General features: G+C 44.9%; 1 protein-coding gene across 1 annotated transcript in view; it reads right to left on the bottom strand.

The window, feature by feature from the left end:
• Positions 1 to 3,251: 3,251 nt before the first annotated feature.
• Positions 3,252 to 18,519, bottom strand: part of LOC140304797 (apoptosis-stimulating of p53 protein 2-like) — a 36,724-nt gene continuing 21,456 nt past the window's right edge. The window contains exons 6-18 of the mRNA XM_072383570.1: positions 15,322 to 15,496; positions 13,994 to 14,184; positions 13,470 to 13,634; positions 13,093 to 13,312; positions 12,776 to 12,898; positions 12,360 to 12,466; positions 11,664 to 12,057; positions 10,354 to 11,126; positions 10,109 to 10,246; positions 9,570 to 9,703; positions 9,294 to 9,460; positions 6,169 to 6,368; positions 3,252 to 4,948 (exon numbers count right to left, since the gene is read on the bottom strand). Of these exons, the coding sequence (XP_072239671.1) occupies positions 4,907 to 4,948; positions 6,169 to 6,368; positions 9,294 to 9,460; positions 9,570 to 9,703; positions 10,109 to 10,246; positions 10,354 to 11,126; positions 11,664 to 12,057; positions 12,360 to 12,466; positions 12,776 to 12,898; positions 13,093 to 13,312; positions 13,470 to 13,634; positions 13,994 to 14,184; positions 15,322 to 15,496 (2,829 nt within the window). The 3' untranslated portion in view covers positions 3,252 to 4,906. The remainder of the gene's footprint in view (positions 4,949 to 6,168; positions 6,369 to 9,293; positions 9,461 to 9,569; positions 9,704 to 10,108; positions 10,247 to 10,353; positions 11,127 to 11,663; positions 12,058 to 12,359; positions 12,467 to 12,775; positions 12,899 to 13,092; positions 13,313 to 13,469; positions 13,635 to 13,993; positions 14,185 to 15,321; positions 15,497 to 18,519) is intronic.

The raw sequence follows: 18,519 nt of genomic DNA, 5'->3' as shown, positions 1-18,519 counted from the left end.
GACAGCCGGGATTGCTGATTTTGCAGTACAAAGATCACAGGTCAGTGTGAGACAACCTCACACACAGATATTACAGCAGAATACTGAAATAGTACAATGGATTTAACGGTTTGCTTTTCCTGACCATCCATGTTGCTCTTAAATAAACAGTTAAAGTGGAAAAAATGAACATGTCTGAATTGATTTGTTTTTTAATTGTTAAAAACGAAAAATTTACTTTTTTTCCACCTTCTTCATGTTCTGTACAGGGACAGTTTATCTTAGCACCAAGATAGGAGGCAGGAGAAATATGAGAATTACCACTGCCAAATTAGGAAAAAAATAAATAAAATAAAATAAATCGCTCCCCCCTGAGCTGTCAACTTATCGTGGTGGGGGAGTTTGCGTGCCCCAATGAGTCTGGGAGCTATGTTGCCCGGGGCTTTAAGCCCCTGGTAGGGTCACCCAAGGCAAACAGATCCTAGATGAGGGACCAGACAAAGAACAGCTCAAAAGACTCCTTATGATGAACAAAAAATTTGGACCTCGTGATCCCTTGCCCGGATATGGGACACCGGGGCCTCCCCCCGGAGCCAGGCCCGGGGGTGGGGCCCGGCAGCGGGCGCCTGGTGGCCGGGCCTGTGCCCATGGGGCTCGGTCGGGCATAGCCCGAAATGATGACGTGGGTCCCCCTTCCGACGGGCTCACCACCCGTGGGAGGGGCCAAGGGGGTCGGGTGCGATGTGAGCTGGGTAGCAGCCGAAGGCAGAGGCCTTGGCGGTCTGATCCTCGGCTACTGAAGCTAGCTCTTGGGACGTGGAATGTCACCTCTCTGTTGGGGAAGGAGCCGGAGCTGGTGCGCGAGGCTGAGCGGTTCCGGCTAGATATAGTCGGACTCACCTCGACGCACGGCTTGGGCTCTGGAACCAGTCCTCTTGAGAGGGGTTGGACTCTCTTCCACTCTGGAGTTGCCCGTGGTGAGAGGCGCAGAGCAGTTGTGGGCATACTTATTGCCCCCCGGCTGTGTGCCAGTACATTGGGGTTTACCCCAGTGAACGAGAGGGTAGCCTCCCTCCGCCTTCGGGTGGGGGGACGAGTCCTGACTGTTGTTTGTGCCTATGCGCCAAACAGCAGTTCAGAGTACCCACCCTTTTTGGAGTCTCTGGGGGAGGCACTGGAGAATGCTCCTACCGGAGACTCCCTCGTTCTGCTGGGGGACTTCAATGCTCACGTTGGCAATGACAGTGAGACCTGGAGGGGTGTGATTGGGAGGAACGGCCCCCCTGATCTGAACCAGAGTGGTGTTATGTTGTTGGACTTCTGTGCTGGTCATGGACTGTCCATAACGAACACCATGTACAGACATAAGGGTGTCCATATGTGCACTTGGCACCAGGACACCCTTGGCCGCAGTTCGATGATCGACTTTGTGGTTGTATCATCGGACTTGCGGCCGTATGTCCTGGACACTCGGGTGAAGAGAGGGGCGGAGCTGTCAACTGATCACCACCTGGTGGTGAGTTGGCTCCGCTGGTGGGGGAGGATGCCGATCAGACCTGGCAGGCCCAAACGTATTGTGAGGGTCTGCTGGGAGCGTTTGTCAGAATCCCCCGTCAGAAGGAGCTTTAACTCCCACCTCCGGCAGAGCTTCAACCATATCCCGGGGGAGGTGGGGGACATTGAGTCCGAATAGGCCATGTTCCGTGACTCCATTGCCGAGGCAGCTGATCGGAGTTGTGGCCGTAAGGCGGTCGGTGCCTGTCGTGGCGGCAACCCTCGAACCTGCTGGTGGACACCAGTGGTGAGGGAAGCCGTCAAGCTGAAGAAGGAGTCCTATCGGGCCTTTTTGGCCAGTGGGACCCTGGAAGCAGCTGATAGGTACCGACAGGCCAGACGGGCCGCGGCTTCGGCGGTTGCTGAGGCAAAAACTCGGGCCTGGGAGGAGTTCGGTGAGACCATGGAGAACGATTTCCGGACAGCCTCGAAGAGATTCTGGTCCACCATTCGGCGTCTCAGGGGGGGGAAGCGGCTCACAGTCAACACTGTTTACAGTGGGGACGGGGCTTTGCTGACCTCAACTAGGGATGTTGTGAGTCGGTGGGGGGAGTACTTCGAGGAACTCCTCAATCCTACCAACACGTGCTCGGAAGAGGCAGAGTCGGAGAGCTCGGAGACGGGGCCTCCCATTTCTGGGGCTGAGGTTGCCGAGGTGGTCAAAAAGCTCCTCGGTGGCAAGGCCCCGGGGGTGGATGAGGTCCGTCCTGAGTTTCTCAAGGCTCTGGATGTTGTAGGGCTGTCTTGGCTGACACGCCTGCAGCATCGCGTGGACATCGGGGACAGTGCCTCTGGACTGGCAGATTGGGGTGGTGGTCCCCCTCTTTAAAAAGGGGGACTGGAGGGTGTGTTCCAACTATAGGGGTATCACACTCCTCAGCCTCCCTGGTAAGGTCTATTCGGGGGTATTGGAGAGGAGGATCCGTCGGATAATCGAGCCTCGGATTCAGGAGATGCAGTGTGGCTTTCATCCTGGCCGTGGAACAGTGGACCAGCTCTATACCCTCGGCAGGATCCTGGAGGGTGCAAGGGAGTTCGCCCAACCAGTCTACATGTGTTTTGTGGACTTGGAGAAAGCGTTCAACCGTGTCCCTCGTGGAGTCCTGTGGGGGGTGCTCCGGGAATATGGAGTGCCGGACCCCTTGATAGGGGCCCTTCGGTCTCTGTATGACCAGTGCCAGAGTTTGGTCCGCATTGCCGGCAGTAACTCGGATACGTTTCCGGTGAGAGTTGGACTCCGTCAGGGCTGCCCTTTGTCACCGATTCTGTTCCTAACTTTTATGGACACAATTTCTAGGCGCAGCCAGGGCATTGAGGGTGTCCGATTTGGCGACCTCAGAATCGGGTCTCTGCTTTTTGCAGATGATGTGGTTCTGTTAGCGTCGTCAGGCCGTGACCTTCAGCTCTCACTGGAGCGATTCGCAGCCGAGTGTGAAGCGGCTGGGATGAGAATCAACACCTCCAAATCCGAGACTATGGTTCTCAGCCAGAAAAGGGTGGAATGCTCTCTCCGGGTCGGGAATGAGATCCTTCCCCAAGTGGAGGAGTTCAAGTATCTCGGGGTCTTGTTCACGAGTGAGGGACGAATGGAGCGGGAGATTGACGGGCGGATCGGTGCGGCGTCTGCAGTGTTGCGGGCTCTGCACCGACCCGTCGTTGTGAAGAGGGAGCTGAGCCAGAAGGCGAAGCTCTCTACTTACTGGTCAATCTATGTTCCCATCCTCACCTATGGTCACGAGTTGTGGGTAGTGACCGAAAGAACAAGATCGCGAATACAAGCGGCCGAAATGGGTTTCCTCCGCAGGGTGTCTGGGCTCTCCCTTAGAGATAGGGTGAGAAGCTCAGTCATCCGGGAGGGGCTCGGAGTAGAACCGCTGCTCCTCCGCATTGAGAGGAGTCAGATGAGGTGGCTCGGGCATCTGGTTAGGATGCCCCCTGGGCGCCTCCCTGGGGAGGTGTTCCGGGCACGTCCCACTGGGAGGAGACCCCGGGGAAGACCCAGGACACGCTGGAGAGACTATGTCTCTCGGCTGGCCTGGGAACGCCTCGGGGTCCCCCCGGAAGAGCTGGAGGAAGTGGCCGGGGACAGAGACGTCTGGGTTTCTCTACTCAAGCTGCTGCCCCCGCGACCCGACCCCCGGATAAGCGGCAGATGATGGATGGATGGATGGAAATTAGGAAAATCCATTTTCATTCAAGGGTTCTGTAATGATCAGTTTCAACACAGCACATATCCGCATGTGATTAAAAATGTACCTTTTCTCAAATTATATATATGCTGGTGTAGACAAATTTTGAAGGGAATCTAAAGCAGTTTCTGGCACAAACAGAGCTCAAGCAAAACAACCTAAACCTAAAGATGAATTCAAGTACTTCTAGTAAGAAAAAAAAAAAAACTTCCATCTTATTTCAGAACGAATGCTTTCCTGAACACAAACAGCACATCCTTTCAAGCAACTTTAATGTAAGCCTGTTCATTGAGCTGAGCTGAACTTGCATTTCCTGAGCTGGATTTGGTTAAAGCTTCAAAACAAAATCATGTACAACAATAACTGGGAACTTATTAACATAAATAAGATTAAACAATTACAGAGTGAAATGAGTGCAATGCCCCTGAAGACAAAAATATGTATTTGAAACCAATTTCAACAAAATATTATTTTTGCCATTATTGTTGCTGTCTGGTTGACTCACAGCATTGTGCTTGTAGACTTTTGAGGATTCTAAAGCTGAGCGACAGCAAGATATAATCATGAACAAAACTGCCAGCTGTTTGACATTTTGCTATATTTCCAGTATCTGCCAGTCTCAATGATACGTTTGCTGAAAATAACTCGGTTGAGGAATTGCAGTGGCCAGTTGGTACAGTTGTAAAAATTCCAGCCTGGGGCTGGGTGACGTGCAGTATGTATCACCCCCAATAGTTTGCGCCTTTATCAGTCATCTGTGACTTTATGAACTAAAATGGAAAGTAAAAAAGAAGCATAGAAGAAACCAAGGCATAATTCCATTTTTTTGTCAGATTTTTAGCTCCAGAGAATGGCTCTGTTTGAGAATATTAAAGTAGAAATCACCAGTATAACTCATCAGCAAAAGCTGATCATCGGCTGATACTGTACAGTTTGGTAAACTGAAATCTTTTCATTTAACAAAGGAAACAGGTAAACTCCCTATTTTTCTGTCTTCTGGCTCTCCTGCAGTTCTCCTGTGATACATTCTTTGTGCTGAGGTTGAATAGTCAATAGATTTCCAGTGGCAGTTCAGAAAACAATTCCCTCCTCATCAGCAGTCTCACATTCTAAGGGTTTATTCTGCTGCTACTCCTCCTTTTCAGAAAACAATTTGGCTCTTTGAAGGAGACATCAGCTGCCAGTTAAGCCAGGCTCCTCTGCCGGGGCTTGATCCTCAGATACAGCTGGAAGAAAAAGGGAAAAAGTTTCTCATTAACACATCATTAAGATAAATGTCTTGCATAAGACTGCTGTGTGACAGAATTCTCAGAGCTGCTTTTTATACTTAATGAAAACAAAATGTTGTTTGGAGACAAATGGACAAAGCAGCACTGCCAATGCTTCTTCATCCATCCATCCATTTTCTATACCCGCTTAATCTGTTGGTCAGGTCCCGGGGGGGCTGGAGCCTATCCCAGCGGGCATCGTGCAAGAGGCGGGAAACACCTGGGACACGCTCACACTCACTCCTAAGGACAATTTAGAGTCACCAATTAACCTAACATGCATGTTTTTGGACGTTGAAAGGAAGCCGGAGAGAACCCACGCATACACGGGGAGAACATGCAAACTCCACACAGAAAGGCCCCAGCCAGGAGTTGAACCTGGAACCCTCTAGCTGTGAGGCAACGGTGCTACGCCAATGCTTCTTTCAACAGTTAAACAGTTTCAGACTAAAATCTTTGAAAAAGGTGGTCATTTTAGACACGCCTTCAGAAACTGAGTAGCACTGCACAAGAACCAGAAACCTCCAAGGAAACCCAGTGAAATTCATCTTTCAACATATGCCCCAAAAAGCTGGGCAGCTGTGTACAATGTAAATACAAATGCAATTATCTGTGAATCAATTAAAGCTTGTGGTTACTCCTAAGATAACAAATCTGAAACTGGAAAAGGTTTTCTTTTAATATACTTGACATTTATAGAATGAAAAATATCACAAAATAACCCCTTAACCGTCAAGCAGTTGAGGTCTATATCAAGCAATATTTTGAAAAAAATCTTACTTTCCAACCACAGCACATGGTGTAATGGTAAGTAGACACGAGAGTATGTTAAAAAAAAAAAGTCAGTTAAAAAAAGCCCCAGCATTATTTTCAGTGAAACATACTTTTTCAGTTATTTGTAAATCACGCATTACATTTGCTGCAATAAGGCTTGTATTGATGTGAAATTAATCTACTAGCTGATTGTTTTTTTTTTAAGATCAGGAAGCTTGCTGGTGTAGAAACTATTGGCATGACAACATAGTGAAAAAACCTAATCATTTCATAAAAATGTTTCTGCCTCAACATTTTGGAATTTGTAATGCTTCTCGTGCTTTCAGGCCTTGAACATTTTCAGTTTACAGTGTTACTTTGAGATCTAACAGCTACTGGAAGGAAACTTGACTTGGTCAGCTCACCCCCAGCAGGTTGCGGGGGATGTATCCTTCATGATCACCACATCGGGCCCACCACCATTCCGTCTCAACCTCGTCCTGCCTTCTCAGCACAGTCATGCAATCACCCTCACTGAAGCCAAGCTCATCGTCATTCTGAGGTTTGTAGTCCCACAGGGCATAAACCACTCCGCGGTTCATCACACCCATCTTCTCCTGAACACCTATGGTGACACAAAGAGAGGTAAAAAAAATACTTAAACCAGCATTTCAAAATCAAAAAGTCAGAGTCCAACTTTAAATGTCGATATTCTTGATGTGTGTAAGAAAAAAATCTGTTTGAGTGGCATCCTAAGAAAACCTTAAATCTGTGGCCATATTCACAAAGCTTCTTATCTTACCGCTAGGAGTGCTCCTAATTCTTTTTCCTTAAAAGTAATTCACAAAGCCACTGAGACCTACTCATACTTAGGCTAAATCACTAACAGTTAACTAAGAGTGACGAACCGTTGCTATGGATTACGTTGATTCTCGTGCATGACTTTAGAAGCGCTCAGTACGATGATTGGTTGTTTGAGTGCAGGCGGTCTCGGCAAAACTCTTCCGCAACATCCCACAAACAAGCCCACTAAATCAACAAAAAACAGGAAAATAGCTTTGGCTACAAATTAACTCCTATCAAATAGTTATGGACAGTGCTGTCAGAAGAATACATGCATTTGGCTCTGGGTAAACAGTAAACAATAATAAATATGGATTCAAATAAAATAAAAGGCAACAACGAGCCAACACAATGTTTTTACACATAAGGCTAAGCGTATAACTTATGTTACACTTAACTGCGTTATGGATTCAGATAGGGTGTCAAGAGCCACGTCTTGCAGGGATAGCCACTGTCACCCAGCAAGTGATATTCAACTGGTACACGGCGCCTCTCAAAAAGCTGCCTCAGACCGTTCTCCATTAAAATACGCGAATCATGTGTAGATCCAGGCCAGTTTGCAACAACATCAAGAATGTTAAAATTTGTATAAAAAACAACCTGCGTGTTGATAGAGTGGACTTTCTTTCGAATAACAAATACGTCCTTGTCTATTGATGGCGCAATTATTTTGATAAGCGTCTCGTCAACAACACCGACCACACCGGGCATGCCTGCAACTGCCATAAAGTTGGTTTTGATCCTGTGTAGTTGCTGATTGTCCAAAGGAAACCGGATAAACTGTTGTATGATATGTGGTCGAGAGCGCGGTGATGGTTTGGTTTATGGCACGGCTGACTGATGGTTGCGATATTCCTAAATCATCGGCATTGCAAAGTTGCATTTTTCCTGTTGCTAAATATCGTAGCGTTGCCAAACATTTTGTCTTCGGACTGATCGGGTTATTTCTGTTAGTGGGGGATGTTATTTTGTCTCGCTGCAGTCATTTTCTGATTCTTTGTGAATAGGTCTTACTGCGTTAGGAGTCCTCTCGAGGACTTTTAAGCTCCCCTTAGGTTAGGTGCTACTTTTAGGCCTAAAATCCTTTGTGAATTGCTCTTAGTGAAAAAAATAGGAGTCCTAGATTTGAGAATGACATGTCCATTATTTTTAGGAGTTTCTCCTAAATTCGCCAGTGAGGAGCTACTTTTAGCCCTAAGATCCTTTGAATATGGCCACTGATCTATAACTCCTGGTTGGTGAGGAAACAATCTGTGATGAAAATGAGCATCCATATTTCTTTTAGAATTAGCTGAATGAATTGACATTAAACCCTCCTCACAAGTATTTCCTTTGACTTCTTGAATATATACTACCATTTTGTTGAAGAGCCAAGCAAGCACTCTTGAGGGCTCAACGGGGAACTCCGGTGAATGAGGGGAACCTCCAGAGCTTTGAGCTGGCCAAGCTAGCTAAGCCAGCTCTCAGTCAAACAAAGCTGAGAGAGCCCCATGGCTCTAGAGATCAAGAATCAATTCTCTGGATTCCCAGTTAGCTTTCTACCATGACAATCCAGATCTAAGGAGCTACAGAAGCCCAAATGGATCTAGATCTGCTTGTTGCCTGTTGTACTTGAACTTTTTACACTCATCATTGGTGCCTCCATGTTATGGAGTTTTGCTGTTACTTGGGTGCAGTCATTGAGTTGTGAGCTGCTTTTGGCTGTGTTAGCATTGTTGTTGTTCCTTTAGCTTTGCTCTGCTATCGAAAAGACAGAATTCAAATTGGACAAAGATCTACTTTATGATGGAGTAAAACTGTGGTCATTTTCTACTGCTGTGCTTCTTTGCTTAGGTTTTTTGCATTTTATCCTCTTCGTTGTAAGTTTTTGTCAGCCCCTCCTGGCACTAGCTGTCACAATCATGCTTTTTTACAGCACTAGTCTTAACACAAGCTGACTCAAACTAACTTTCAACCATCGGTATTTGATTAAGGCTTCATCACAGGAGTCTGTGCATTGTTAACTTTTTAGAGGACTGCATGTCCATCTACGTTTAAAAAAATGGATACCTCCGTGAAGGTATAAAATGACCAGCAATTGGCCAGCAAGCAGTGCTCTTCTAATGTTTTTTAAGTCATACAAAGGGATGAATCAATGGAATCAATGCGCCTATGAAAACCGCTCAAATCTTCTTATCAACTTCTCAACTTATGAAAAAAAATGGTATGTAGTTATTTTCCTTGAAATTACTTTTTTGAACTTCCTAAAACTGCTTGAACCTATCCACCCACAAATCTCTCTCAGTGGCATAAACTCCATGAAAGGTTATCAGAAATTTCTTTAAAGAATGGACTCCCCAAAAAACATCAAATTTCTCATAAGGCACTGAATCAAGTCAAGGGCTGCATAGGCAATTATAGGTAAACCCTATTTTCTATCTCTTCTCTTCTAATCAACAAACTTATCTCATGAGCTGACAAAGGAAATTGTCCTGTGCTAGGAACTGCTATGGCATTCTCAAGAGTTGTTTTTGAAAAAAAAAAAGATGAACAACACTACACATCCTCTACACAATTTACCTATAAATCAACAGCATGTCTTAGTCTGAGGCTTCTTCAGCTATACTGCATTAAGGACCAGTACAGTACTCATTTGAATTAAGTTTTCATTCATAATGTTACATATCCTGTATATACAAAATGCAAAGCATTATGATTTAGGTCTCACCATAGAGGAATTGAGAGCACTGGGCATAGCCATCCTCCATCTCTTCACACTTGTCAGCAGCTGTCTGCATGTCACTATATGTAGTGGCAAAAACAGCTGCCCCCGACTCCACCAGGAACTTACAGACCTGAACGTTGTTGCAGGAAGCAGCACAATGAAGGGGGGTCCTGGAGATGGATAAAGGTAATTTTACACATGGACATGATGGCATATGTTAACTGGTCTGTTAACTGCAGGTGATTGTTAATGAACTGGACTGCTCTGGTTCAGACTCACCAGCCGTCGCTGTCGGCAGCGTTAACATTGACACCAAACTGAACCAAAAACTTTACAATCTCAGTGTGGCCAGCACAGACAGCATTGTGCAGTGCTGTGATACCCTCGTCATTTGGCAAACTGGGGTCCTCTACCTGCATGACATACATGGGATTTGTCACAACTACTATATCTATCTGAAATCAAGAATTTGACACTGATATACATTACCTTTTATGACGGAAAATTTCAGGCTAAAATGTTCTATTAATTCCCTGATGTCATGTAAATCGCAATTACAACTTTTCGACATCCACAAAAACATAAATACAATCTTTGACAAAGTCAAAAGCATTTAAAGGCGATAAGTAAACCAACCAAATACCCCCACTCACACAGTACCCAGCCTCCATGGTATAAATGATCAGATTTCAGTGATATTTCACAGAAATATCAGAAGTTCTTCACAGTTTCTGTGTTAATGAAAATCTTAGTAGTTTTAAAAGTGTCTCTAAGCCTGGTGGGTCTACAGAGTAGGACCAAACAGCAGTGAGACTCACATCATAGATGACTCTCTGTACGAGGTCGTACTCGCCCTCCAGGGACGAATCCAGCAGAAGGGCCAGAGGGTTGAACTTTACCCGCATACCGTGGTCAATCCGCTCTAAGCCTGCTTTACGGAGGATCGACCTCTTTCCCTAAGACATAGAGCAAAGGAACAGCAATTAAAAAACAACTTTAATTCTTTTTGATTGTTGTAATTTAGATGAAGTAAAAAGTTAGGTTTAAATTAAAATCTACACACTGTGACCTGTCCTGTGATCTCTGGTGGCCGCAGATTGAGGCTTTCATCCCCCTGCTCCACCTTCCTACAGCTGGGATAAGGTGGGGGCGGGTATGGAGGGAACTCCTCTGGGAACTTGTCCTGGTGAGTTAAGATAGATGAACATTTCTCTTCCTCTTTCTTGTCCTCCTGTGGAGGGGGTAAGGAACAGCAGCTGCTGGTATCAGAGATCGGTGAGCGTGGGGGCAGTGGGGGTGGAGTCACGCTGCCCTCTGGGCTTTCAGCTAGTTGTTGATTGTTGTCCTCAGTCCTGGAAGTTGCATCTACATTGCCATTCCTATTGCCATTCCTATTCCTATCATCAGGAACTGTGGGGTGGATGTATGTCCCTGCTGGACCAACTGTCTCCATGGGGATTGTTTCCATGGCAGCCAGAGTGGTCTTTTGGTACAGGAGCTTCTGGATGTTGGGTCCAGCTGGGCCTTCAGGCTCTGTGATAGAGCTACGTTTCTTCAGGGGCCGGGGAGCGTGATGCAGTCGGCGGCGGAGAGCTTCCAAATCAACATCGCTGGGGTTCCTGTGAGGGTTGGACAGGAAGGGGAGGAGCTTGGTGGGGCTTAGTGGTCGAGGGGTTAGACGTTCTGTTGTGTCTCCTCCAAGTCCATCACCTGTACTAGGGAAATTGTTGTCACCTTCACTCTCATCGGAGCCACAAAATCCAGAGTTCAAGACAATGTTGTCTGAGCCAACAGACTGCTGCCCACCACTGGCTTGGAGGACAGGTTTTCCATACACTGTGGAGGTAGAGAAAGAGTTATTTGAGTTTCTGAAAAAAGGTAAAGTTTACAGTGGCAACAATAACCTTCAAGTCAGCTTAGAATCTGTTCAATGTAAGACATCCTTTGATCTTAGACATTCAATAAACAAAATAGAGCCTCCCCGCTGGACATAATGTGACATGCATGGCCACAGTCATAATATTATTAATAACCAGGTGCTCCAGTTTCTTCCCACAATCGAACAACATGCATGTTAGTTGTATTTGTGATTCTAACTTAGACACAGGCATGAGCGTTCATAACTGTCTCTTTTTGGTACAGAATGGGGGGCCCATGCAGAGAATATTATCTTATCTTCTCAGCTGTGACTAGCTCCAGCACTCCCACTACCCTGATCAGTATAAAGTAGCTACATGAAATGGATGGATTGGATTTTTGCCATTTTGTCAAAAAATGTGTCTTTGTAATGAGCAGGAATATTAATAGTCTTTTGGACTATACTTGAAGTTTTTAAAAACAGTAAAAGTAGCTGCATCTAAATCAGTGCATTACCTCGGGTCTGGCTGCGCGACAGTGTGCCCTGGCCACCCACTTGGTAGCCCTTTCCGGGTGTAGCCCGCTGTGTGTACATGGAGTAGATTGATGAAGCTGCTAAAGTTTGAGGCTTCTGCAGCACAGGAGGAGGAATGTCTGAGAGGTCAGGGCTATAGGGTCGCACAGCAGCAGCTGGAGGACTCTCCTGTTTGTTGGGCAGAGGGAGGGTATTGCTGTGGCTGGAGTGCAGTTCTGGAGGCCAGAGGTGAACCCCAATTGGCTTGACCTTACCAGGGAAGGTCCCAGTGCTGTAGAGGGGCTTAGAGAAGGTTGGTGGGCCAGATGAGGTGAATGATTTAGTCTTGCCGGGAAGAGGAGGTGCTGACATCTTGGACAGACCTTTGCCAGATGCCTGAATGTGAAACACAGAACAAACATGACAACGCACAGGATTATCGTAAACAGATATGGATTATGTCAATCAAATATGGTATGATGCACTGAAATACAAAATATCTTGTAATAAAACTGCATGAATTTTTTTCCAGATCCCTTGTATCCATTCACTTCATTATCCATCCTCAAAATGAATTGTGATCGTTAATACCCACTGTCATAGAGAGATACTGATCAAATTTCAGAACTATCACTATGTTCATTATTTTGATTTCACCATCCAGAAGATTAATGAGCATGAGGTGAGTCAGCTGATACCTGATTATTCCTTAGTGGGTTCCCAGTGGTGTGATTGGATCGTGAGGGGACAGGGGGTGGGACATCAGGCTCAGAGAGGCCCTTGAGGTCTTTGAGTGTCTCACCACCTACAAAAAAGTGAGATTCACCAATGTCTTCTGGGAGCTTTCTTAAACTCAGCTGACAACCTGTCCATCTTCCAGACCGAAAATAGCTTAATTGCATCTCTTCAGATCTTCCTTATCTTCTGTTTTATCAAATTAAATACACATGAGAATAGGGCTATCTATGAAAGCAGACCACCCTCAAATTAGTACTGTCACTGTCTGAAATTATGGGGCCACTATATAATATATAACTATGTAGACTAAGAATTTAGCTGTTACAAAAAGACTGAAAAGTGATGGAGTCTTCTTAGCAAAATGACATCAACTGACCTGAGTTGCGGCAGCTAAGGCTGAACATACGAGGGAGAGTGGAGGCATGCCCGTTACCTCCCCTGGACTCAGAATACGAATTGCTCCAGTCAGAGAGTTTGTTAGTTTTTGAGGTGCTCAAACCTGTTAAGAGCAGAGAAACTTATGTATATTTCATTGTGGGTACTAGTTCTGATGTGACTGATACATGTCCAAACAAAGTCTCAGGATGCTTGGACTGAGTCAAAGATATGTAGTTTGTGGTTATATAACTAACTTCTTATCAAAAAATGTCCCTTTTCTCTCTATCCTATCTGAAAAAGTAACTAATTACATACTTGAGGCTGGTTTGGGTGGTCTAGGTGGCTGCTTCAGGGATGAGTCAGGCATGGGCAAGGTGGCAGTGCCGTCTGGGTATGCCGGCTTCACCAGCATCTCTTTGCAGGCTGGCACTGGAGGACCCAGGGAGCATGCAGTAGAAGATGACAGGATGTACGGCCCCACTGCTGCCACTTTGGAGCTAACACTATGCTGAAAGGCCATGCCGTCTGAAGCCACCTATACAGAAAGTAAGCAAATAATTGCTACAGGTAGAAACTTGTTTTCGTTAGATTCCTTAGGAGAAAAAAAGTCAATGGAGATGAGCTTTTGTGTTTGTATCAAAGAATGTTAAAAAGGTTTTTGTTACTTAATGTATTTGGTTAAATAAACTCACTGGCAGATTCTCCTTTTGCTGCAGGGCAGCCTTCTTTTTCCAGAGCCGCTGTCGGAGCTCAGCCAGACGCCGGTCCATTACAGCCACCTCTTGGTTTCTCTTGTTCAGGTTATCTCTATGCTGCTGTAGCCTGACACTTTGATCCTGGTTCAGCTTGTTCCTCAACTGAGAAGGAGTAGGGTGTCAGGACAGGGATAGAAATTAAAACAGGATTTCTACAGGGGTTCACTAAGTCAAATCCAAGTTAATTTATAGAATTTCACAGCAGCTGTAGCTGGCAGCGCTGACAGCGTTAGGAAGGGGTCCTTGCCATTTTTTTTTTTCTTCGTTATTTGACGAATGTAATTCTATCAGTTTCCCATCAGTCTGAGCTCTAACATAGTCTCTGTGAAAACAAATAGAACTGTTGCTGCATGAACACTGGTTGTATCACATGTACTCATCTTATTTAAAGTGGAAAAAACAAAAGCTTTGAAAAAAATAACAACATATGCATAATTTTTCTAATGCATCTGAGATTTCACCTGCAGTTCTCTGTAGAGGCGCTCCAGCTCAGCTGTGGATGACATGTCGTGGTGGTGAGGAAAAGGAGGTTCTAGTTTATTGCTCCTCAGTGCCTCCAGCTGGTCACCCAGCTCCTCCACCCTTGCTGCAGCCACCAGCAGCTCCCTCTGCTTCTGGTGGAATAGGCTGGTCATCTGCTCGATCTCCTCCACTGACAGACATGAACGCAGGCAAACTGTCATTTCAGTCAAAAGTGAGTATGACATCAGAGGACAGAATTAATAATTATCTTGTGCAAGGTTTTTGTACTGAGCTTTTATAACCTTTTCGCAAAAAATCAAAAGCAACAGTGCATTCATCTGCATTTGGTGAAATAATCATTTAAGTCATAAACTATGTGATGAACTATAAGAAAACTGGGCAAAAGGAAACTGAAGCTGCATTTAAAGAACCCTGAATTTTGGCTTAAATGCATCATGAAAGCATGAAAGACACAGTTACATTTGAAAAGACCAGCAACTGAATGCAAATCCTGTCATTTTCGTTATGGAGACTAACATACGGTCAGATCTATCTGATCTGCTTGGTGCTATCTGATGGAGAGTTTTCATTAATTCCACTTCATATTCCTGCACATCATCTGCTCTGTCAACACATATGGCTCTGAGAGGATTACTGTTGACTGAGCTGTACACTTAATATATCCTACTGTTGCTGATAGTGATTTTGCATTTTGATAACAAACTGCATGTGGAATTTTCAACATGGAACCTTATTACCCAGACAGTCTGTAAGATTACTTTTGTAGCCTAATGGAAGCCAGTCCTATTTTTAGAAAATACAAGTTCTTTTTTCAAATACAAAACAGTTTTCCTACTCTTGATGCTTGCCATTTGCTCAACCCAACAAACTTAAGAGCAGTGTTTAATTTGCAATGTTTCGATATTGTTACTGATATGTAGAGGCATTCCCTTACTAATACCAAAGTTTTTCACAAGAAAACAATTTCTTTCTGTATGAATTATTTTGACAAGCGTCTGTTATCTTACTGAATGTCTTCACACAATCAGCCACACAAGATTTTGTAATAATCTAAATGTAATGCTTCCGTTTAGCAAAACAAACACATACAGTTTAAGCAAGCTTCATTTGGTGCTCTTGTATATGTACACATGTACACATGATTCCTAACTAAGACACTACATCCATGTCCCGGGTCAGAGTCTTACTACACTGCTGATAGGACAGTACGTGCATCCACAGTACTGTTACTGTTAACACAGAAATGTAACGATACATTGGTATCTGTTCACACACACAACCCCAGCCTTTCACCGAGCCTTCTCACCGAGTTTGCTGTTGCTGAGACGTTTTTGCTCCACCTGGCCCCGAAGCGCCCGGACCCGACGCAGTTTTGCCTCTTGGTTGTGGGCGTTCTCTCTGAGCTGTCTCAGTCGTTCCTGTTCAGACACCTCCTGACGCTGCTGCTGATCCTGCTGCTTTAGGTACCACAGCTGCTGCTCCTGCAACAAACAGATGTACTTTCAATAAAGGGACAAATTTAATCAAAGCACTTGTTTGGGGCCAAATCATTGCATAGAGTTTTGTGTTTGTCTCTCTGTCCTATCCTCTCATCCTCCAGCTGGTCCATGTAGATGGTCACCCTTCCTGGGTCTGCCTCTGCTACCTACTGTTACCTGCCGCCTCACGCATTCTCAGGACAAAGGATTGGACTGAACTAAATATTCAATGCAACCTGTTGGCTTCCTTAGTTAAGCTATTTTTCCTTAATGTTTATAATATGAAAAAAAATATATAAGAAACTGGGGAGATAAACAGTGGTGTGGTGGTTAGCGCCATCACCTCACAGCAAGAGGGTTTTGGGTTCAAACCCACCTGGGGCCTTTCTGCTTGGAGCTTGCATGTTCTCCCCATGTATGTGTACCCACACATATCCACATATACACATATCTCCAGGTACTCTGGCTTCCTCTCACCACCCAAAAACATGCATGCCAGGTTTTTTGGTGGTAATTGGTGATTCTGAATTGTGAGTGTGGTGTGGACATTGTTGATGTGTTTGTCTTTGTGTGACCCTGTGATGGACTGGCAATCTGTCCAGAGTGTACCCCTCATCTTGCCAGGTATAGAAGATGGGTGAATAATTAACTGGGCTGAGTTGAATAGAACTGGATTAAACTGGATTCTAATTTGATAATAACTCAATTTAATTCATGTCAAACTTGTTTAGATACATTTACATTTTTGCATTTAGCAGATGCTTTTATCTAAAGCACCTTACAAAGAAAAAGGAGAATTAACAATTGCATATATTTTAAAGAACAATTTACAATAAACAGTTACAACCTCATGAGGCAGTTAGACGGAGAGTGCAAATGTTTAGATTAGTTCAGTGCAGGTGAAGAGATAAATGGGAATGGCGGGGGGAGCAGAGTTTTCAAGAGCTTCTTGAAGACTGAGGCACCCCAGCTCTGGTAACACTTGGCAGGTCATTCCACCAATGGGGTACAATGGATGTGAATAGTTTGGAGTGCTGCACACGTGGGGGTGGGGGTAGCAGCAGCAGCGCCAGACGATGTTCCTTGGAGGGATAACATGGGTCTATATGAGAGCGTTGAGGCAGGTGGGAACAGACCCAGAAAATTGCTTTGTGGGGTAGCATTAGTGATTTGAATCTGATGCGAGCAGCTACAGTTAGCCAGTGTAGCTCAATGAACAGGGGGGTGACATATGCCCTTTTCGGGAGATTGAAAGCCAGACGCACAACATCTGGAGCTTTTTTATCACACAAGCTGGGAGGCCCGTTAGGAGGGTGTTGCAGTACTCAAGGCAAGTGACCATGGTTTGTACCAGGAGTGGTATTTTTCTTATGTTGAATAGTGCAAAGCAGCATGACCGGGTAACAGAGGCCACATGTTCAGAGAAGGTCAATTGGTCGTCAATCATGACACCCAAGTTCCTTGCAACCTGAGAAGAAACGAGCGATAAAGAGTCGATTTTGACAGAGATATTGGGTTGTATGGTTTGATTGTCCGGGAAGACCAGCAGTTCTGTTTTAGAGAGATTAAGTTGGAGTTGATGCTCTCTCATCCATGTGGATATGTCAGTAAGACAGTTTGAGATTCACACCGAGACCATGGAGTAGCCCCGTTCAAATGACAGATAGAGTTGGGTATTATCTGCTTAAAAGTGATACGAGAAGCCATATGAGTGGATGATTGGGCCTAAGACTTCCACCACAGAAAATAGAGCCAGACTGGTATGGATCCAGGAGTTTGCTCAGTGAGAGGAATTCTGTGGCTTGTTTGCAGACCGCCCTTTCGATAGTCTTAGAGAGTTTTTCCCGTGAATGGGTGCAAGATAAAGGTTTTTTAACATTGCTACTCGTGCCTGTTTGAAGGCCCAAGGAAATATTCCAGAGACCAGTGAGGCGTCAAGCACATGTGTGACTGTTGGAATGGCTTGGAAGAGGTTGAATGAACGTAGTAGGTCGGCTACATGTTAGGAGTTTGAAAACCTTGTTCTCAGAAAGAGGGGTGAAAAAGTGGAATGATGCAGTAGGACATCTGCATTTGTAGTTTGTTGCTTCTGTATGTGGAGTTTGAAGGAGACAGGTTGTGCCCATGCAGTTCAGTGATAGACATGAAGTATGAGTGAATGTGAAGTTGGTGGAGAGCGCATCTGGGATAGCATTGTTTTTATGTTTTGACCCAGGTCTCAGTGGGAGCCAGGATGTCCAGAGACAGGTGGTTAGCATAAACAGCAATGAAATCTGCTTTGTCAATTGCAGATTAGCAGTTCCACAGCCTGACAAAGAGGAAGGCTCCTGTCAGTGTGGTTTGTCGAATTTGGTTAGCCAGGTTATAACATATGTTGGCAGTTCTATGCCATCTGAACAAACCCGAGATAACAGGAATTGGATAGTGGCACATCGCTTTGGGAATAGGAGAGGTTTCACTGGTGCTTCAGCAGTCAGTGTTATAGATATCTTTATTATACACAGTTGTTCTCGCATTTCAGTGATTGCGCCCAGCTGAAACCGCCCACTGAAGACAGACAAAAGTATCGCCCGTTAAAGGGAGTGACTTGGCAGTTCACAGGCCTGATTGCTTTTGGATGGCGCAACCGTGAAAACAAGTGCTCCCAATAATGGGTTTCATGTGAATTCAAATTAGGTGACTTGATTCAAGGACAATTCAGAAACTTACAATAGCAAACAATAGCACACAGAGCAAAGCTTGAAAAAACTTACACAGAATCTCCTTCAGGCCCTCTATGTAGCTGATATACTGTCTCTTTAGATTACATATGTTGTAAATTGGTGCTTTCACAATAAACCGAGTTGTTACTAGAAACAGCAATTGCTGCTGTTTTTGCAGTAGTAATGATATGCTGGTTGAAACAGCAGAATGAATATGAGCAGAAAGCAGCAGGAAAAATAGATTTAGCATCATATATGGTAAAATAGTTAATAATAATAAAGATTTACAAAGTACATTTTAAGTCGAATAGTATCCTTAGGGCT

This window comes from Leuresthes tenuis, unplaced genomic scaffold, assembly GCF_036924035.1.
Source record: "Leuresthes tenuis unplaced genomic scaffold, fLeuTen1.0.hap1 SCAF_4, whole genome shotgun sequence".
Classification (NCBI taxonomy): Eukaryota; Metazoa; Chordata; class Actinopteri; order Atheriniformes; family Atherinopsidae; genus Leuresthes; species Leuresthes tenuis.
This window is presented reverse-complemented; position numbering and strand designations above follow the sequence as displayed.